Source organism: Cyrtonyx montezumae, unplaced genomic scaffold (assembly GCF_038088225.1).
Source record: "Cyrtonyx montezumae isolate F1298 unplaced genomic scaffold, pur_monq_1.0 scaffold_2, whole genome shotgun sequence".
Lineage (NCBI taxonomy): Eukaryota > Metazoa > Chordata > Aves > Galliformes > Odontophoridae > Cyrtonyx > Cyrtonyx montezumae.
The window spans coordinates 43,043,181-43,065,325 of record NW_027071936.1 but is presented as its reverse complement, the minus strand read 5'-3'; the positions used below and the strand labels follow the sequence as shown (position 1 = coordinate 43,065,325).

Below are 22,145 nucleotides of genomic sequence, written 5' to 3'. Positions count from 1 at the left end.
TTGAGGATTTTGGTTTTTGATCATGTATCAGGCAGAATTGCTACAAATCTCACCTAAGAAAGCTAAGTTTTTAGTATAATGATCAGTGCTGTAATTCTCAACTAACTGTAAGATAGGGAACAAAACTCTTAAACTTTTATTTTTCTCTGTTTTTGTAGTGGTGTCACATGCAATTGTAAGGCCAAAATACACAATATTAAATAGATAATCTAAAATTAAGTCTCTGGTATTTTGTGAAAAAACGGAGATATACAAAATATTTTTTACAATTGTGCATAGATTTGCAATAGTTTTCAAAAGATGCTTTTTTGTTTCAGCTAGTGGTTCATTCTGAGGTGATCTTTACGTATACAAGTAATTGTGACCAATTAAAAAATATTATGCTAATGCTATTAAAAAGTACAATCCTAATGGTTCTTCAAAACTCCTTCTTTTAGAACATTACATTAACAGCAGTAATGTGTAAAAATAAGAGTCTGGCCAAAACAACTAAACTTATATTCATCAGTTGAAATATCATGCTTACTGTTAAGAAACAATTGTATGAGTGAAGTTTGCACAGTAACATAGAAAGAGCACACTGAATAACAGCTCATCGTTCAGGAGTTGTCATGATTTTTCCTAGAGAAAACAAGATGTAAAAAAATAAAAAAGGACAGTGCCAAGTGTTTTTCTCCTTCCACGTCCTATTGGCCACTGGAAAACACCTGAAGATTTGTGTCGGACTTCAGAAAAGAATTTTGAAGTTACAAACATAGAAAGCTTTTGGCTTAGCATCTCCCTGAGTGTTCATTCTTAAAATCATGTGCCAGACGTTATGTTCATAGAATCTGGACACTTAGTTACAAAGGACTTGATTAATAATGGCTATTTAGCTATATATAAATGGCTATGTAGAAAGATACTAAAAAAAAAATTAAGCGAGAACTGCTGAGGAAGCCATTTAACTCTTCAGAATCTGGGATATTTTCCAAAAGAGAGAAGCAAGCTTCACATTCCTTGTGTGTAATGATTTTGATAATTTGAAATTACACCATGTGATTTATAATTTGTACTTCAACATAGTGAATAAATCTGACAAGGAAATCTCACATTCAGGGCAAGACTGAAACAGAAAGCATAGGGACTGGTAAATAATTGTAAACACTTTGGTTTTTACAATACTTTACGAGAAAATAGAAAGCACAACTGTGCTTCAAAACTATGATTTTATATTTTAATTTGCTTAGATAGTTTTTGTCAGGACAGACTTTATCTAAGCCGTTACCATAAAGATGTATTTAGTAACAGTTAGCTCTGATAAGCTTTATATATTACCTAAACATAAGAAGGCTATTAGCAGGAAGGCATCTTTGAAACAGGTACATTCAGCAATTTATGAACCAATGTCCATCCACTAAAAATTCACCATTCTAGCTCTACAGGATACTCTCCAGTGAGACATGCTGTGCAATGACCAATCTTTCCAACACGTGATTTCTGGGTTTTAAGGCTGTTCTCATTCTCTTTTCTTGCTTTGATGCTTTCTTGCACAGATGATACCAGCCCTTCCACAGAAAGATAAACAACGCTGTCAGCCCCTAGAAGAAATAAAGAATTCATCAGATAAAAGCTGCAATATTGTTCCAAATCCAAATATCTTAGGAAATGTGGTTGGTCTACTGCATTATGATACAAGGTGTATCACCTCACCTGAAGAGAACAGTCATGAAAGGTCTGTTCATGAAAAAAAAAGAAAAGAAATGCCCCACATGGGTGAGGTTTTGGAAAAATAAAAAAGAAAAGCTGGCCTGTATTTTGCAAGTTTTAGAACTCAGACCAGTTCTAAAAAGTTCTATCAGAACATACCAAGCCTTGCCCTTCTCCAATTATTTGTACAGGAAGCACACTCACTGAAATCTAGATAAAAGGTTCTGAGTTGAGATCTGCAAAAACTGAAACAGAATCCAGGGTGTGCAATAAGACTCTCTTAAACTCTGTATGATTTTGCAGAGTTATCTCACATTTCAGCTCTGGAAACAGGTGTAATGTGTGGCTTGATCCTCTAAATAAACACCTTACCAATAATACCCTGTCTGGAACTTGGAGGAGCAGAAGAACATCGTGTTTAAAAAAAAATCAGTATTCAGCTCATGAAAATGTTACAGCAGTAGAAAAGTTTGACAGCCTTTTCACACTAGCACTTTTTTCATTTACACTCACTATTTTATGAAAATATGCTTCTTAAATACGAGATCCTACAAACCTGAAATATTTCAACATGCCTTCATAACCATGATTTTGGTGAAAGGAATTAATTTCAAGATTAGACAGTGAGAGTATTTATACAATAAATCTGAGCTTGAAGTTTTCTAACCACAGCTACATTTTTAAACCGTTTTTTAAATACTTTGCAGCACAATAAGCCGTATACTAGATTTTCTCACTCACAGACCTTCACACAATTCTATTACAATTTCATCCATGATGAGCACATTGTTTACCACATCACAAGCAACATTAACTTGCTGGTTCTCAGTTCTGCTGTAAACATGACTCGTTCTAGAGATCTTAAAATGTATTTGATTAACATTCTTTAAATAGTTACAAATGTCATTTCTTTCAAAGTGGTGTAATTTACAAGAACTTAAATATGTAGAAAAACCAGTGGGTATTTACAGATTCAGAACATACTCTTATGAAAGTCACAAAACTACATTAGTTTTTCATTATACAACAGATTTTCACCACTTATTTTCTTCCTGATATTTGCCTACAGCAATTCCATGTGGTGAAGTGTTTCCCAGAAGGAGTTCTAAGTACTGGAAAGATGTGTTATTAGCCTTCATTTGTAACTTACGTAATTATTCTAATGCTTTACATTGTTCAGAGAAATATAATTCACTAACTTCATCATAAGTATGCAGCTAAATTGGTTTGATCTGTAGGGAACACACAATATTTGGTGTGTCAACTTTCATGATTTTTTGTCAGTTTTGCCATTCTTGCCTTGATGTGTTCTTTCTTTTTATGCAGATAGTAAACACCTTGCAGGTGAAAACAGTCTTTGAAAGAAACCCCAGATTTACCTATGTAGTTTGCAAGATCATGAAATTCAGGTCTGTTGGCAATCAGTTCTTCTTTTGTTGGTATGTTTATTCCCATGTAACACGGAAATCTTATGGGAGGTGAAGCTACACGAATGTGCACCTGAATGAAAACACAATTTCAAAACAGATATGAGATGAAGTATGGCAGATCATAATAAAATACTGAAGTCCAAGTTGATAATGAAGAAAGGGATACAGCATTTGATCAAAGTAATGGAATGGTTAAAAGGAAGATAACTTTTTTTTTCAGATTCATAGACAAGAAAGATAATTCTAGATTAGAATTTATCATTGCAGAATTTCCTAATGTACCCTAAAGTTCAGTTCTGATTTTGCTTTTCTTCTATAGCATTCAATCCTTGATGCAGGTGTTTCAGTTTACAAAGTCAAACATCATACAAAACACTTCTGCTTCAGTGAAAGTCTTGCACACTGTTTCAGTTAAAAAAAATCTGAATCAATTAAAAAATGTGCTGTGATGACTTAAAGCACCTGCCTATTTACTGCCGTATGTGATGTACTTAAAGCACATGGCAGAAATACCACACCAATACTTTTTTCCTCATCTTACCTAATCTGTTTTCCATTCTAGTTGTCTTTATAAATGGAGATATGTTCCTCTCCCCTTAAATTCTCAAAAATCAAAGCCAAAGAAACAAAAGAAACATTTCAATCCACCATGACAAAAAACACACACTTGTGCACACTTGCACTTTTAAATAATGGTACAAATAAAGTCAAAACCCAGTGCGTCACCCTCCCCTTAATCTTGTACTTACATTTGTACTGTACAGACCAAAAATGAACTCACCTCTTTAGCTCCTGATTCCCTTAGTAGTTTTATTATGGGAGAAATAGTATTGCCCCTCACAATTGAATCATCAATTATAACAACTCGTTTGCCTTTAAAATTGTCAGATAGAACACCAAACTTCTTTGCAACACCAAGTTGCCGTAACCTCATATTTGGCTGGATAAAAGTTCTTCCTACGTAGCGATTTTTACAGAGTACTTCAACATATGGCAGTCCACACTATAAAAAGGAGACGTTAAACAGAGTTAATATCTAAAAGACTGGTTATTCTCAGTTACCATACTTTAAAGAAACCTTAGGATTCAGTATGACTTCACAGTAACCAAAAATCTTTGAAATACCTTGAGTGGAATAATGACAAAAACCAAATAAGCGATGCAGGTGACTCAGTAAGTGTGAGGCTACTCTAGTGACTTGTACTGATACACACCACTACAAAAAAAAAAAAAAAAAAAAGTATGTGTAGATATACTTGAGAAAAGAGAGAAAATTAACACAAACCTTTTGAGCATAACCCAGAGCTGCTGGGGTTGCAGACTCTGGAACAGTGCTGACCAGGTCTGCCTCCACAGGTGCTTCAATAGCAAGTTGCTGTCCGCATCTCCTCCTGACTGAATACACCATTTGACCTAAGAACAGCAATAAGTGTTTTTCCTGGTATGCATAATTCAGATTTCCTCTCAGATTGCTGTACAAATGTCTGTAGCAAGTTGCAGGCATAGAAGTCAGTGAGAAAAATTTTGGAATTAATAAGCAGTCGTTCACAGAAGCTCATTTTTATTTCCTCCCATAATGTCATATTCTAACATTCACAACCCTACATAGAGAATTAAAATGCAGTTTGCCCTAATCAGGTAGCTAAAATTCCTGTGGGTGTTACAAAATCTACTTACAGAAGTATAGAAGAAGAAATTAAGACTGCATTTCACAGGGTGCAAATTTTATTTTCAGTTTGTACTCCTAAGCAGACAAAGTTTGTGCAAACATTCTGTCTGCCTCTATCCACTTACTGATTTTGAATCAGTTGGCAATATTAACCCCACATTCATTAAAGCAAGAAAAGGCCTCGGAAGCTTTGAAGGTCCTCAAAGTTGGAAACAGGAGAGGACACTGGAGGTACAGTGGTGAGATTAGGCAACATAAAGGTAACAAGGACCGTACTAGGGAACAAGAGAGAAGTGGAGACAGTACTAGGTATGAGTGTCCTGGCTAATACCACTAAGACAATTTTCAGAGACTTGTATTGAAACAGAAATAAAGACATTAGAATGACAGACCCAAATACTTAGATGATTCATAGATTTAGAAGTTATATTAAAAGCATCTTCCTGAAGTAACATTTTCTTCCAACAAAAACACTAAGAAGTTGTTTTGGACATTGTTTTTCATAGGTCTCATTATTAAAAAGGTTTTCTAAGAATGAATACAGTCCTTAAGTATTTTGCTTTGAAGGGATATTTCCACTGCCTTAATCATGTTTGTGGTTCTTTTCATTCTTTCCATGCGGTTATGCAGGCAGGCCTGACTGAGGCAATATACACAGACAGGAACAGGAAGGCAATGCTACATGCTCCTCCTGAGTTTTATATCCTCAAGATCTGTGCCAGCCCATCATGTCCCAGTGCTGCTGTGAAAGCTAACCTGCTATGATCCCAGATCCTTTCTAGAGTCAGTTGTCCTCCAAAATATAACCTCCCATTATTTCAGGAAGGAGAAGCCTTGTACATAACATCTTACCTTCAAAGATACTGTCTGGCCTCGCAAAATAAACATATTCAAAGATGCAGAATGCTGATGGATCTCCTTCCGGTCTTGGTACAACATCCAGTGTTTGGACATCATACCTGGATATTTTCACAATCTCTCCAGGAAGTACCTCACGATAGTACCTTGAAAGAGAAATATGCAGCATTTAGAGTGATAGTTTAGAAACATAAACCCTATTGGTGGGAAAATTGCTTTAGAACATGATAATTTTTCTTGTCTTAGGACTTGACCTGTTTTATTAACAACATGGTAAGAGATGTGACCTTTACTAAAACAGTCTGAATTAGTACCTAACAGCAATACATTAATACTCTGATACCAGAGAATTATGGTAATCTTCCAACATGTGAGATGTGATCCAGCACAAAGAACACACAGAAAACACACCCACAAAAATACTATACAAAACATGACTACTAAAGTGATTACATTCTTTCCCAGTTTTGCTTTACTTTCTTTTTACTTAGTAGTGTGTTACTCAAATGCATATTTTTGTAATATCTGATTAAGAAATTAAATATAACGTCTTTTTTTTTTTTTACATCTCCCAATGAGCCTTTAATCTCTTTTTGTTCAGAGAAAGTGTCCCTTCTTCTTTTTACAGTGTCTTATGTAGAGAGGAAATGTGAATCTCATGTATTGGCTTTAATGGATCTAACATGTTTGTGCCCATGGAAATAGTTTCAAGTACCTGTCACTTTTTTGAAACGAGGAGGCTGGCTGATAGGCAGCATGTGCTATTGCTCAAGTTAGTACAACCTGTAAGCTACCACTGCAACCTTTTCTGTAGCTGAAGTATTACTTTATAATACATGAATTCCACTGCTAACTAGGCTAAAATTAAAATTGATAAGGATATCTAGATTTAAAACAAATAAGAGGCATTCTTGAGGTTGTCTTTACTCTCACTTTCTGAACACATAATTATTTAACTTCCCTTACATTAACCCAGTCAAGTAAATAAACTCTCAAAAGACAGAGTTGGCAAAAAAAAAAAAAACCGCACAAAAAAACCCCTCCAAACAATCAACAAACAAATCCTTCATGTCTTCACACTGTTAGATATTTGGCAATTTGAGGTTTAATGTCTAATTGCTGCTTGAAGAGAGCTTTCAGATCAAGTGAGAACCAGAACACTTACTCTGCACCAATAGATAAAAAGCTACAGGATTCAGAGGAGACTACCCATCCTTCTGTTTCACTGTTATCTTTTCCTGAAATAAAACATTTCTGTTATAGTTAGATTCCACAATTTTTGCTACCACACTGCATTTCTAATACAACACTTGTCTTGCTACGTTTTAGTTTGCCAAGTGCTCAAATTTCAAATTGTAAGGTTTAGCATTCCAAAGTTTATATAACATTATTTAAATAAATGTAAGCACACTAAACTTGTTCTAGGCACAACTGGTAGTAGCAGCATTGTATTCATGGTTCAGAAATGTTTTCTCTGCACTATTTCAAATTTTTCCCTTTATAGTTGAATTGCTCTAGATATACATAATTACTTTTGTTTGCACAATTAATTCTTTATTTTTTCATATATTAAAATTGTATCAAGAGATAGACCTTTCTGACTACAGTGAATTCTGGACGGAACTCCAATAAGGATAGTACAGGCACAGAACAGATCAAATCAAATGTTTGTAGGCTTTAAAAATCTTCTTTTTTTGTTCTTGTGGTTAAAATTGCCAAATTTTCTGATGCTACAAAATCATTTACTTGTGTGCCTTTAAATTATTTTATTTTTATACAAATGAACAGATTTTAATCTCACTTGAGGGAGACTGCAAATGTTGATTTGCAGACTAAATAAGAACCCAAAGGACTTTATTCCCATCAGCTAATGTGAGCACCTGGAAAGTAGAAGTACACTGACTATAATCCAACAGCTTTTGACTGTCTTATCACAAGAGAAAGGGAGAAAACTGTCTTTTTTTCTGTACTGGGTGAATGGCTCCATCAGGCTCTGCCTGAGTGAGCAGGTTGGAGCAGATGACCTCCAGAAGCCCCTTCCAACTTCGGCTGTGATTCTGTTCATCCTTGCTTTCCTACTTTCGTGCAAAGAACTTAGTTTAATTTTCCAAAATATTCAATTACAGTTGGGCTGCCTAATTCTAACACTATCATCAGGCAACCAGGATTCACTTTTACTGAGAACAGAGAAGATGTTTGCAGACTTTTCCTTATACCACTTCTGTTCGGAATTAACAAAACTGATTTTTGCATTTTATGTTGTTATTTCTACTTCAGTAAATGCATCTGTAATTGCTTTAATTGATGACTTCATGCACTAAATGCATGTATGTATATAACCACATATATATAGGTGAATGAACGTGAGTATAGACATATGGTTTACCTTTTCCATTCATGTCCCCTACTGGAATAAGGCGACCAATGCAGAGTGGGCGATTCCCATATGGATCACGTACTGCATAGATTATGTCTTTATGCATGATTAGCAATGAGTATGAAGTTGGAGTTTCGTTCATTAAATTCTTAATTCTGTAATGAGAGACAGGTGAAGATACTCATGTGTTGCACACCATGTTGAGAATAGACTGCTGTTCTTGCTTCTGAAACCTGTAATCCTTACCTTGCTACCCAGTCAGCAGTGTCATCATTTTCTAGAGGAGGTGTGAAAGCCAGCAGCTGAGTGATCAATTCACTGTCAGAACTGGTTGACAGTCCAACACCGTGCCGCATAAGCTTTTCAGACACACACACACACAAAAAAAGGGTTACCAGTAGTAAAGTTCTTGTCTTGTCATACCTTCGTCTTGCTTCAGTGCAGAAGTATGTCCTGGTTTTGTATGGAACTTAATAGAACGGATTTCATAGTGAAACACCTGCTAAATTTTAAGTGGGTTCTTTGAAATATACCCTTCCAGCCAAATATACTATAAAATCTGTCATTTGACGATCTCCTTATGTTGATGTCCTGACGGTGCTCATGATTAATTTTGCAAGCCAGAAATACAAGTAAAGACAATATTCCAAACAAGAACATTTCATATTACAAATACCTCACCTAATTATTATATCTCTCTTAACTCTAAATATACTATCGCTAGCAGTTAGTTTTCTCACTTGACATATAGGAGTGTGACAACTAAGACTAGAGGACTGGTGAGCTAAGCACTACAGCAATTACAAATGTCTACTTTTTTTTTTGACCCTCCTCCTCCCAGTCTATTTTGATTATGATGCTCTTTCACAGTACACAATACTTTGGCATTAAGTATTCATCATAGCATACTTTTTGCTCATTGCTGTTTCATACTCAGAAATGAATGATACTGGAATCTCCCAGGAGATACTTACCTTCCTCCTCAGTCGTACAGCATTTGTTAATTCCCCATTGTGTGCCACAGCAATCTTTCCATGAAGAGTTTCTACAACAAAAGGCTGGCAGTTCTGCAGCTCGGAGATCCCTGATGTAGAGTACCTGGTGTGCCCAATACCAAGGTTTGAAACATACAGTTTCTTCAGGCTGTCTGCATTGAACACGTGATTTATAAGACCCATTCCCTTCAGGAGAAAAGGGGAAAAAAAAATGTTCTCTTGCTTTGTTTTATTGGCAAGGTGCTAATTTATCCTCGTGTTTGTTCTTGATACTGCATTAATAATCTGCTAGAAAAGGAAATAACTTGAAATCCACAGGAAAGAAAGAAGCTGAATAGGTGTCACGATACGTGAGATTTTATTACGCCTATTTTTAGACAAAACATTATACGTTTTCTGAGGATTTCCCCTGAACAATCTATTTCCTGATTAAAAATGCATCCTTCAAAAAACACAACCAAAGTGCTTAAAAATATAAGAAAAAAGAACGTCCAAAGGGAAGAAGAAAAAAGTTGCAAGATTCTCTACTTAGGGGCAAGTGAGCAATATATATGATTTCCTTTTATAACGTTTATCAGATTGCACTCAATGTTAGGAGCAAAGCTTTTTTCTAGAGGATTTTCTTGTTTACTTAAAACAAACATTTCATACACCCAGCTTGCTTTCTATTTAAAGCAGAAATGCGTCAAAGCTTTTTAGTCAGCTGTCAGGAACCTCTTATGGCAACAAGCGCTACTTGGAGACAAATTAACAGAAAGAACAGCCTGAAAAAATACCTGCACACAGTAGAAATTAAGACTGGATTCCAAACCCTCCTACCACTCCAGCTTTTTGTGATGCCTGTGGAAAATATTTATGTCCCTCTAAGCTTCTGTATCCCCATCATGTATGGTAACTGATGAACATGAAATCACGCATTATAACACTTTTAGGATCTGCAGAGTTACATGGGAGAGACTGGAAAGTCATGATTGGTTTACAGCCTGTGCTGTGGGTACAATAACAACACAGTGGGATAGCACAGGCAGGAAGGAAATATGTTGAACTATTTGCAGAACTCAACCAAAGCAGATTAAAAGAAAACCAAGCTTCAGAAAATTTTGTTCTCTGACTGGTATAGAGTCAAAATACCAAAAGATTGTGGTTGCATACATGGTCTTAGGATACTTGCTGTCATGTCAAAAAATTATTGCCTCAAACATTCAAAATGGTGCTTTAGCTTTAATGGTTCAGCAAACTTTATGACAAATCAAATGCCACCTGTTGTCTCACAGATGACACGAAGACTGCACCATGTGCAGAAATGCAATTGTGTTCTTGTTTTACTTAGGCCTATTTATCCCAGCAGGAGATCTGGCACTTCACAGGTCCAGTGTTATAGGATGTGGCTAATTGAAGCACTGCAATAGGTTAAACAAGCAATGCTATTTTAAAACACATTTGGTGACACAAGTACATAATCCTTAAGACGCACCTTGGAATATTTTGCTGATTTAGATTGTGTAGGTGGGACAATAAACGTGAATTACACCAGAATAAAAAATTCCTAGCGAATGCAATCTTATTTCTGTATGTCTTAAGTCTGGTATATACCAGAAAATGATAATCTATCTACTTTAATATAGATTTTTCTGCGTCTTCAAGCGTGCAACAGTAAAACAAAGTCCTTCTCCTGCTGGTACATCTATATAAGAGATGTAAGTTTTTCCACATTCTGGGCAAGTACAGCTATGACACCAATTTTTTCTCGCACAAATCAGGCTGAAAGGCTCTAACAGACAAATCTGCATGAGTCTTCTGGGAGAGTTTAAAACAAAGGATTAAAAACCTTTGTCAGGGGCTATTAATTCATTGTCAAATGCTGGTAACGATCAGAAAGGAACACATACCCATGCCTTAGGTGGTCCAGTTTGTACTCTAATCTATTGGTTTAATCTGTTGACAAAGGTGAGCTTGCACTAATGTACTCTGTTGTAAATCAATGCAGTGAGCAGCAGGCAGCTTTTCCATTCTGTTTTTTTTCTGCTATGAAGTATATGCAGCTGGTGTCTGGGGGACAAACAGACACAGCAGTCTTCACAGCTGACATTTTTTCATGGTGTAGTTTACTAGTTAGAGTCCTGAAACCAGTGTAGCAGACCCAAATGTTGGTTACATTGGCATCATTTCCAGGATTATACAAGTCATATCTGTTGTACTCCACAGGCTCTTTATTACGCTGTAGTTATTATGGTTTTATTAGAAGTGTTGAAGCCAAGAAAGGTATTTCAAGGAAAAGAGAAAACATCACATGCTCCACAACTCTTAAAATATCAAAGCTGATATGATGAGAAAGTCAAACTCTTAGCATGACAGTTACGTATGTCAGCTTGGTAACGCGGAAACTCTACAGGTTATTCTATTGCCTGCTAGAATTTCATTCTGGTAAGTAATTTTTACTGCAGGATTTATTTCTTTTTAATTTCACTTTAAAAGAAAGCTGCAATTCCAGCTGTAAACTTTAAGATAAGATGAAACCCAAGCAGAAGCAGGAAGGAAGAAGAGATCACACAGTGTGGAAGTTGAGAAAAGAGGCATTTAAAAGTGTGTAGGGGGCAGGATGAGGCTGCAAGTAACAGATAGGAAGGGGGGAAATTCCAAAAGAGGTGACAAACACAACGCTCAAGAGACAAGACGGTGCACAAAGCAGTCTTGAGCAGTCACACAGACACACATGCTGCTACACAAAAACAGTTCTTACTCAAACTGATTTGAACAGCTTAATTAATATTTCTCAGAGATGCCTAAACATAAAAATAAACTGCCTTCTGATGATGGTCAGAGAGCACACATATCAAGAATTGCTCCACAGTTTTGTTTGATGAAACAGTTTTATTTCCAGGCCCCAGCTCTTCCAGGATTTAACAGAATGATGATTATCTTTTTCTGGATGAGCAAAACCAACCCCTGAGCATGCAGGGATTATCCTGGCATATTACTTGAGGCTGTGGCTATTTAATGACTTTAACTTCCCCTGGGATCGTCTCAGCTTGAGAAAGAATGGGTGACCTTCTCAGATCTCCATTCAATCAATAAATGATTGAATGAACATAAAAAATATATTTAGCTATGAGTGAAGTAGCTGCCACTTCTTTTGATGCTCAGTAAGCTAAAAATTAGTCAACCATATGCTCATGCAAAACCTATACCTATTTTTCTTTCCTCTTTCTCAAGTTGCATCTCTGGAGTTAACACTTTATGTACAGGTGGACTTTGGAAAGTACATTTTCAGATAACAATAGCCTGATCTGGATACTTTGTGTGTGTGGCTACACCCAGAAGGGATGACATGGGCAGATCTGGTTAAAACATGACCTTAAGACAGAGATTGCCCGAATAACACAATTAGATCCTGTCACTCTGACAGAGCAAAAACAGCCAATGAAACCATGCTGCTTTCCCTCTTTCTAATTATTCAGTTCCTTGCTGAAAATGCATCTCCCTTGGGTATCTACAAAACATTTAGTTTCTACCTTGTGCACTTTGAATGCCTGGGACGACTCTCCATCACTCGTCACAATTCCAGCACTCTCCTGGCCCCTGTGGAAAAAATACAGATAAACATAAAGGTCAGAAATGCTTAGAATGAAAGACCATATTACACTATGGATTAGTGGTTTTTCATCTATTCTTTACAACATGAAATTTTAATGTTAATTTTATTTGTTGTTTCATTTTACATGCCTGTAATCGAAACGGCGTTTTTTTGCCCATGTTGTACTCTTTTTTTCAAAACAGTCACATAAGGTTTGTGCCTAAGCCCACTGAATTCGGTGGAAATCTTTCCATTAATAAGCACTGGCTCAGCCTCTTACTGCAGTCCAATTTCAGCGTAGGCATAAAATAACAGCAGATGTTTAATCTGAAAAGCCACTTTGCAGTGCTAGTACACTAGCTAGAGTACTAGCTCTAGCTAGCAGTTTTCTCTAAAGCATAACTCTATTTCTGTTGGGGTTTGTCTTAAAAAACCTGCTGGTTTTGCCTAAGGGAATGCATTTTTTCTCCCACTGATCACCTATGCAAGTTTTTTGCACTCAAGCAATCAGACTAGCATTTACACCGCTAACTGTTGTGTGACCACTCTGACAAAGTGCTTGAGAACATAAACCTAATATTGGGCACTGTAGCTTCTGAGCCATAGCAAAACAGTCTTGGTGTACAGTGTCGCTGAAAATGGAAATGCTTCCATGACGGTGGACCAGCCTCAGGCTGGCAGCTGTATTTTTTGCTACATAGAAGAGCCCTACCAGCTAAGTGACAGCATTTTCCCTAGCCTGCTGCTTCTCTTCCCAGCTGTCTTCCGTGACTCTGCACAGGGCCTGTACAGCACCTGCCCCAGACCACAAGCAGCACAACCCCACTGTGCTGGCCTGCTCAGATCCCACTGCATTCTCACACATAATAAGGAGTGACAGACATTTCCTTAGAAAATGAACCACTTAGAATATTTTTAGAATACTAGAAGCAGCTATTCATCCATTAGACTGGTTTAAATCAACTGAAGAATTATCTAGTAAAAGTGGTAATAAAAAGCTACATTACAGATTCTAATCTACAACTGAAGATTTTCTCTAAGCCCTAAAATCCTTATATTTGTTGCTAGCCCCAGTTATGTGTACAGTAACATTTAAATAAATTTGCTCAAAGAAAGCAGAACAAAACAAATCTAACACTCATCTGAATGAATTTGCTCTACAAATGACATGAATGATCACTAAGGAAAGAAAATCAGAGACAAGAACATTCTTAAATACATTTATTTTAACTCAGGAAGATGTCCTCTCTATAAACAAAACGACTGGAGGTAACATTAAGGGTTGATACACCACATTCAGCAACTTAATTCATATTTCAATATTACAGATGATTTCCAGTTCAATATTGATACTGTCCCGTAAAACATCACGAAAATCAAACAGAGGGAGAGAAGCAAAGGCATTTACAAGTAGGCAGCTAACATCTTTTATATAGTGCTAACAGAAGAGTAAGCACAAGAAAAAAGAAAGCACGGAACTTACACCATTTTACTAATTTAGTGATTTTTAAGTATGCAAGCATTTAATTAACTCATCCCTGGTAGTAAATGCACAGTAAAAAAGCACATAAAAATGCATATACGTGCCCACCCACTGTACAGCAAACACCACCTGGCCATGCAATAGTGAGGCTCTGCATCATGCCCACGGTGCTGCCACATCGCCCACAGCGCATGGCAGCCCACGCAGCGGCCGGCAGGAGCCTCACGTTGCTGGTGGAGAGGAGCTGCTGCGGTGCTCACGTACAGCACCCACGCAGCCTGTCCCCAGCATGGGGTGGGTGCAGCACACCTGCACTCTTTCTGCGCTCGTGTTTTATTTCCTCAAGGCAGCAAGGCAGCTGAATCGGCTTTGTCGCCCCGACAGCAGTGTGATGGTGACACCGGCACCATTTGTTACATGAGAGGCCGCGAGGCCGCGCCAGGGGCTGTGCTGAGGGTCGGCTGATGGCAATGCAGCCGCCGAGGGCCCGCTGGGGCTCTGGGTGCCCTGCGGAGCTCAGGGCGGCCTGCAGCCCGTGGTGCTCAGGGCGGCGCGCAGAGCTGCTGAGAAGCAGGCGCCTGGTTGCCTAGGGAACCAGATCTTGGCTAGAAATAGTGAATCATTTCCAGGTCACTCTCAACATGGAGAGTGGAGCGGGGAAGCACTGGACTGAGGAGGAGGTTAAAGCCTTGCTAAGCATCTGGTCAGAGAAAAGCATCAGGAAGCAGCTCCATGGCACTCTGAGGAATAAAGGAATATTCATCTACATTGCCAAAAGGCTGCAGGAGTTGGGAGTTTGCAGAGATTGGAAACAGTGCCGGGCAAAGTACAAAAACCTGAAGTATGAATACAGAACGGTTAAATACGCCCGCAACTCCGGGGATGCCACTAAAACCATGAAGTTTTTTCATGACCTGGATGCCATACTGCGATGCGAACCTGTCGCACGCCTGGCTGCAGAGGGGAACAGCAGATGCTCTGCCAGCGCCAGCGAGGTGCAGCTCAACGCCAGCCCCAACGCAGACAGCAGCCAAGGTAAAACTCTTTCTGCTTCTATTTCCTCCCTTTGTTTAAAAATTACCGCCCAGCCCCAGGCTAACAAGCCCACAGCCTAAGTTTGCCGGCTCTCCGCCGAGGCTGCCCAGCCCGGCAGTGCTGTGAGAGCAGCCCCAGACGGGATGCGCTCCGGTGCACCCACCAGTGTTGAAGCCTGTAAATACAGCGTAATTCTCAACAAATCACGCTAACTGCTTGCAGTAAAGCCTCTGTAAGTACCTCACTGGTGTCAAGGCTCCTGCATGGATCTCAGGAGTTAAGATTAAGGAAAGATGATTGTGTGCGTTGCTTTTTTTCCCCTTAATTTCATTTGCAATGCTTTGGAACCATGACTATTAGAGCTCCAGTTCTAAACTTAAAGAAAACTGAAAGTAGATGTGGAAATGTCATGATTATTTCAAAAACAGTTACTTGTGACACAATTGAAATTTCTGATTTTTAGTTTTATTTCTCTGTAACTGACATTTCAGCTATGATGACTAAAGCTAAATTAAATAATTCTGTAAGTGATTCACTTCATTTTTTTTGAGAAACGGGGATGTTTAATAACTCCTGAAAAATTGTAACATGTCAAGGAAAGTAAAAATCATGTTTGTCTGAATATTCTGAGGCAAAACATGTGAACACAACTACTCTTATTCTGAAGGTTATTTTACCAAATTAGTTGCATCTCATTTGATTCAGCATTCTTTACATATGCATTTAAGCTGTGCTTAACTTTTCATTAGGATCAACCTGCTATTTGGGAGCACTCAAATCTCATCACATTCTGAATGTCACTGAAGCAGAAGCTTCAGTAATAGTATCAAAATAATATGGCTACAAAGAGAAATTCAAAGATTAGCTTCATTTTTTCCCTTAGTATATACCAATTTACATTAATTAAGAACGTGTGCCTTTCTGAAGAAAAACAAACAACAAACCAACTAGAATAGTATTAGAGGAGACTGCCAAAGGCACAGAGAGGCACTGGACATATAGCTTGCCCTTGTACTCTTCCAAGGCTCCTTCTACAATCCAGTCTTACAGGTCTGAGAAAAAGGAATTAACATTTCTCTTGCTGTTTACCTTAGCTAAAAGCTTGACCTTAATTTGTCATCATTAGCAAAAAGCCTCTAATCTGCCACAAGTCACTTAAAAATAAAATGCCAGTTTTATACTATTTTAACATGTGTTGCCTGCGCTATGCATTGCTACTACAATCCATTTTTTATTTTTAAATATGCAGAACTGAGAGGCAAATCTGTGGCTGATACAAGCTGTTACACTTCTGAGGAGTGCACAAAGCTAAACCAGGGTCCCTCTTTTCAGGATCTGGCCTTAAGTTATCCTCTGTGTTTTGATGCAGTTTTCACCAATTGTTAATCCCAATTCTCATCTGCTTTAGACCTCTAGCAAGTTTAAATCAGGAAAGACTGATTGCAGTTGTGAATCCCAAACTGGAAAAAACACAAAAAACGAAAAATTTTTGTCCCCCAGGCGAAGCACGCTTCTTTTTGGAGCACTGGCATAACCTGTTTTTAAAGGTGATATAATGAAATATACTTCTGAAATGCACGAGCATTTCTATTACTTCCTTTACAAAAATAAATAAATAAATAAGGAAGCTAACTATTTTATAAAATAGAAAATAAATAGAAAGTAAATGAAACTGTAATAATAACTATAAAACCATAAAAATAATTGTAATTGCAATAATGTACCCCAAATGGTAACAATTTAAATGCATAGATTGCCACAACTGTTAATTCAGTCAGCATGGAAGCACACTAAGGAATAAATGTATCCTGCAGCTATGCTGCATACATACTTTTGCACCATGCGACAGAGCGAATAGCCATGACAGCATCAACTTTCTTCATTTAAGAATGCAAGCCAAGCAAATGATGCTGCTTTAGGAGCAGTCTTTTCCCACTGCCATCAGAGTTGCGGTGGCTACGAAAGGATGAGCTGCCAAGCTCAGTGTTTTCAAATTCAGTTCTAAGGCTAAAGTGGTATTATTGGCTGTGCTGCTGCTCATCAGAAGTGTCTCATGGAGGCTGATGTCAATGTGGCACTCCCACAGATGGCAATGTGACTTTGCACAGCCCGCTGTGCCTATCCACCATATACCTTCCCTGCATTCAGGAGGAAAGGGACTGATTCCTGCAAGTATCTCCTGTTAAGACCTATGCACATCTGTGTCCCTGCAGGTGTCCTCCTGAATTTATCCTGTTTAGCCACTCAAAGTTACAGGAGAAGAGAGAGGTACAGTCCTACTCCTGTCTCATTCAAAAGGGACTAAGAGCCTTATTTTAACAGCTGGAGAAACCCTTGCATAGAAGGAGCAGCAACAACAAAAGGCTATCAGAAAACTAAAACCTGTACTAAATAATAACACTCAATATGCAGATCTTATTTTGAGAACTTAGCTGTAGGATTGTGTTATTTAAAATGCAAGACATGGACAATACGTGCTCCCCAAATTTTTTTTTACTATTCTGCTTAGCCTCAGTCTAAATATTCATATTTATCCTTCATAAAAAGCTACAAAGCAAGTTTTATTTGATTCTTTCAAATACTAAGATACTGCTGGGGAGGAGAAGAAAGGAAAAGGGAAAAAAAAAGACTACTTCTGTGGGACTAAATGGTGTTTCTGCAGAGTTTTTTTTTCCATATTTTATAAAGTCAGGTTTGCTGGTTTTTTTTCCGTCTTTGAAAGTAATTTAGATAAGCTAATAGTTAAAAACAGAATTAAATCTTAGAGAGAGGCGTTTGAGGACAAACACCCTCTTTGCACCTCACTTCACCAATGTAGGAAAAAAACCTAATTTCTGTTCAGTCAGAACAGAAATGCATCAGCAATGAAATAGTTATCATATGTACTCAACTTAGACAGCTACAAGAAATTCAAGAAGATGCTACAGAAATGCAACATGAAAAAGCCAGTCCTACATAGTTTTCCATGTCTTAATTTTAACATCAAACTTGCCATTCACAAATATTCTATATACATAGATTTATTAATAAGAGAATGTAATAAATGTATATAAACTTTTTTGCTCATCAAATACTTTTTTTACATCAAATAGTCTTTCTTTCAAATAGAACATATTTTGTGTTTTCTGTTCTTATTTGCTTACTATATATTGAACAGTTTATTTTTAAGGAGTACCATGTAAATAAGCTTGTTTATCTCAATGCCCACACATGGCCCACTGAGTGGGGCTCCAACAAAGAATTTGTTTTCCTCTCGATAGTTTGCTTTGCAGCTCTCAGGCTGATAAAGCACAAGGCCTGGCACTAGGAGTGGAGGTAGGAGCGCACCTTTCTTTCAAGCCAGCCACAGGGGGTTACAGCTCCTGCCAGAGAAACATGGCGAACAGCTGGCAGCAGTTAGAGATGAGGCCACGGCATCTGCGAGTCATTCTGGGTCTTGCTGAAAATCAGAAGGATTTAGGATAATGTTTTGGAATGAATCTAAATGCAGTTTTCAATTTCACCTACGTCAGGGATGCCACATTCCATCAGGACTGCGCCTTGTCACTGCTTGCTATTACAAATTACTGCAGTACTGCTGTGCAAGTAGCTTTGATCGATGTGACCTACCTGGTTGGAAATGACAGCAGCCCACTCAGCGTAACCGCAAAATCATCATTTCAAACTTCCTGTCAACAGTGTCTGAATACAGCACAGTTTAAAAGTCTGTCTTCTGTGAAAATTAAGCTGACTCATAACTTGAGTTACATATGCTGCCTTCCAAAAGCACGCAGCAATCGCTATAATGCTGCTTGTTAAAGAAATGTAGGAATGCAATACTTTAAAAGCTAGATTGAATCCTGTCGGCTACAAGTACGCCTGTTCTCTAGTCAAAGTATTTTCCTACATTCCCAGTGTCATTAATCCCTAGATTTCCAGAACTCTTTGCTGAACCTTGTTATTTTTTCCTGTTCTTCTCTAGATATTCTTTTTGGAAATTTTTGTTTGGTTATATAAATGGATACATGCTTATCTGAATCTATGTGCAAAGTCTACTTCTTTGTACGTCTTTACATTCTCTGCTTCCCAACTGTAGCTTTAATGTGCCACCTCAAATACCTACAATCAGAAAAGTATATGGGTCACTAGAATCAAGTCAGTTTCTACACAAATTTTAGAATAAAATATATTTTTAGCAGGCTTTGTATGTAAATGTAAAGTTATCTAACTTACCTCCTATATCTCCTGTCCTTCTATGGGGACAAGACAAATGAGTTTACATTTAATTTAAATACAAATTAAGTGTGGAGATTAGAAACTTATTGATTTCATTGTGTATGGACATTTTCACTTAAACTAATATCATAATTTTGTCCATACCTATTTTTCATCTGAAAACTCTTTCCTTCCCAGGTGAATTATCAGTTTCTTTAGAAGACGATGAGGATGCTCCAGGAGATCCACTACTTTTTATGTCACATGTCAGACCAGTTCAACTAGGTATAGTATGATGGAGCAGTGACCCAAAATTAACTATATAGCTTTCCAAGCTTTCAGAGCATTTTCAATAGCTTGAATATGCCATCATTCCATTTCTGATCAACAAAGCTTTAAAATAACCACACTATTTCACCTTCTCCTTCCCAATCTTAGTACTTAGCAGTCATCACTAAATACTGTTCATTGCACGTGAAATGCCTCCTGCTTGACCATCACTCCCACTCAAAAGACATCCCATGCTATAGCTTAATCATATTAACCATATTAGTTTCGTTAAATGCTAGTGGAAAGCATGCTAAATGTGTGTGATCCACATATCCACTTGTGGGTTTTCTCCAACTCATGTAACTTCTGCTTGAAGTAGTATGAGTGAGTGGCCTGAGCCAGCAGAGCAGTGCAGAGGTCTGACCTCTCCTACTGAGTAATCCAGATCCACAACAGTCTTCACAGCAACTGTGTCCTCTCTTCAAGCAAAGGGTGGCAAACAATGTTTTAATCCAACCAAGCATGCAACAACGCAACCTGAAACTGTCCAGTAGTACTTTCTGTAGAAGTTTTGCTAAGGAAAGTTCATTACAGAGCAAAAGTACAAATCTGGCAAGCTATGAGGAAGGTGAATATCCTACATGTGAGCCCCTTCAAGGGGAAGACAACGAAGACATTTGAACACATTCTGGGGAGAATCAGAGAGTACCGATGAGCTCATTCCATGCCTGGATGAACAGCAGCAATGTCATGAAATTTCCCCAAGTGCTTTTTTCACTTCTAACATGCCCTTTATGCTCTAGTGTACATCCCAGGTCAGGGTCAACTTTCAGCGTATAATATCCAAGGTGCAACATTCTGAAAGAAAATATAGCCCCAACTAAACATGCGTCTTTTAAAAGGTACACTACACTCCTCCTGCCTGGCATTACAAGAAATTAAGGGTGAGACAAGAATACCACATGCAACTGTATACATATATATATATATATAACCAAAATTGATCTTGCCATATTTGAAACAAAGTTTACAGGAATAGGTCTGTGTTATTTATCAGTGCTCTTACAGCATGTTGCCAAGCAGATCTGTTTGGCTGCTGAACAACTTTAATTTTGGGAAAACTGCCTTCTACAAAGCATAGTAACTTAAATTGCATAGGCTCTAAGGTATGTACTGATACTAAAATGTCTTTTACGCTGCTTCTCTTAATCTTTAGATTTCAGACACTAGTTCAGACACAGATGAAAAAAAAAAAACATTGAGCCCTTCATAACAATGTTGCTTAATATTTTTGTTTCATTTTGGCTTGCACATTTTTTCATGTTGAAGAAGTTTAGAAAAATATAAAATATAGCACATACACCTTTCTGACTAAAAAAAAATCTAGATATCATGTTTTAACAATTTTACAAGCATTTTTAAACAAATCTGAGCTGAAATACAGTTTAGAAATAAAAGAAAAAAAATATAGTGATCATAACCACTTTGTCTCAAAGCCCTGCTTAAGGGTAAAATATTTTGATTCATCATTTTTTTGAAAGGGAATGAGCAACCATTTTCCATTCTGTTCTACTTGCTCTGCATATAGTAGAATGAATGAGCAATCCATTGAGTCACTAGAACTCATTCGAACTAATGTTCACAACTGAAATTAAGCTCAGTTGCAAATGAGCTTCATGAAAAATAGTGAACTACACAAGAACTAAAGAAACCTTTTCCCTCCCAAACTACCCTATACTGTATAGGTTTGACTGAGAAATGCAGAGCTAATAGAGGGAGTACCCTGTTCTCTTGGGGCTTTTCCCTCTGGTGTCCGCAGTGCTGACAGTGAAGAAAACTACTCTGGAAACAGAGGTGAAATACTTTCAGTAACACTGAGCATGTGTTCAGTGCTACTGAACACTACATCAAGCTTATCTGGTGCTGCAAGTTGACAACCATGGCAATTCTTATGGCTGCATTCGTATGTGAGCTAGCATTTTCCTCAGGAAGAAATGAAGAAGGCATGTCACCTGAAAACTACACTTCTCAATAAAATGTCAGTCAGTTGGCTGCTGCAGAGTTTCAATTATCACGAGACAAACAGGAAAAATATTGGTATTTCTTAGTGCAGCTTTTTCACAACTACAACGAATTACAGAGACTAGCAAAGAATGCCTGTATCTAGGACAACCTTGTCCCCAGACAGGTTATTATACTCAGCTGTGTTCCACTGCTGTATGTGCAAGCAAAGGTCAGATGTTTTTGCCATCACACAAAGCCCACTGACTATAAAGCACCCAACCTCCATAGTCTAGCTTGCCCTGTTAGAATAATACACTTGCAAAAGCATTTATGCCTTCAGTATGATTGCTAAAAATCATCAGTTACCATGGACTTTCAGCTTTGCAATCTTCGATAAAGCGCTGGAGGTTTTTGTTTTTTTTTAAAGTTATTTTTTGAAAAGATTTGTAAAATGCATGAGAAATAACTTCCCAAACTAATATAATAATCAATCAAAATTAAGCCTTTAAATAAATTCATAATTACAAATATGGATTTTTTTTTAAATGCAAGAGATCATATTTCAGT

At 37.6% G+C, this 22,145-nt stretch overlaps 2 protein-coding genes across 2 annotated transcripts in view; one reads left to right on the top strand and one right to left on the bottom strand.

The window, feature by feature from the left end:
• Nucleotides 1-966: 966 nt before the first annotated feature.
• The window catches only part of PPAT (phosphoribosyl pyrophosphate amidotransferase), a 41,341-nt gene continuing 20,162 nt past the window's right edge, over nt 967-22,145 (bottom strand). Inside the window, exons 2-11 of the mRNA XM_065737008.1 lie at nt 12,531-12,597; nt 8,998-9,204; nt 8,270-8,382; nt 8,033-8,178; nt 6,812-6,884; nt 5,641-5,792; nt 4,405-4,532; nt 3,901-4,122; nt 3,069-3,189; nt 967-1,580 (exon numbers count right to left, since the gene is read on the bottom strand). Coding sequence (XP_065593080.1) covers nt 1,405-1,580; nt 3,069-3,189; nt 3,901-4,122; nt 4,405-4,532; nt 5,641-5,792; nt 6,812-6,884; nt 8,033-8,178; nt 8,270-8,382; nt 8,998-9,201 — 1,335 coding nt within the window. The 5' untranslated portion in view covers nt 9,202-9,204; nt 12,531-12,597 and the 3' untranslated portion in view covers nt 967-1,404. The remainder of the gene's footprint in view (nt 1,581-3,068; nt 3,190-3,900; nt 4,123-4,404; nt 4,533-5,640; nt 5,793-6,811; nt 6,885-8,032; nt 8,179-8,269; nt 8,383-8,997; nt 9,205-12,530; nt 12,598-22,145) is intronic.
• The window catches only part of PAICS (phosphoribosylaminoimidazole carboxylase and phosphoribosylaminoimidazolesuccinocarboxamide synthase), a 34,147-nt gene continuing 26,718 nt past the window's right edge, over nt 14,717-22,145 (top strand). Inside the window, exons 1-2 of the mRNA XM_065736193.1 lie at nt 14,717-15,110; nt 19,503-19,589. Coding sequence (XP_065592265.1) covers nt 14,717-15,110; nt 19,503-19,589 — 481 coding nt within the window. The remainder of the gene's footprint in view (nt 15,111-19,502; nt 19,590-22,145) is intronic.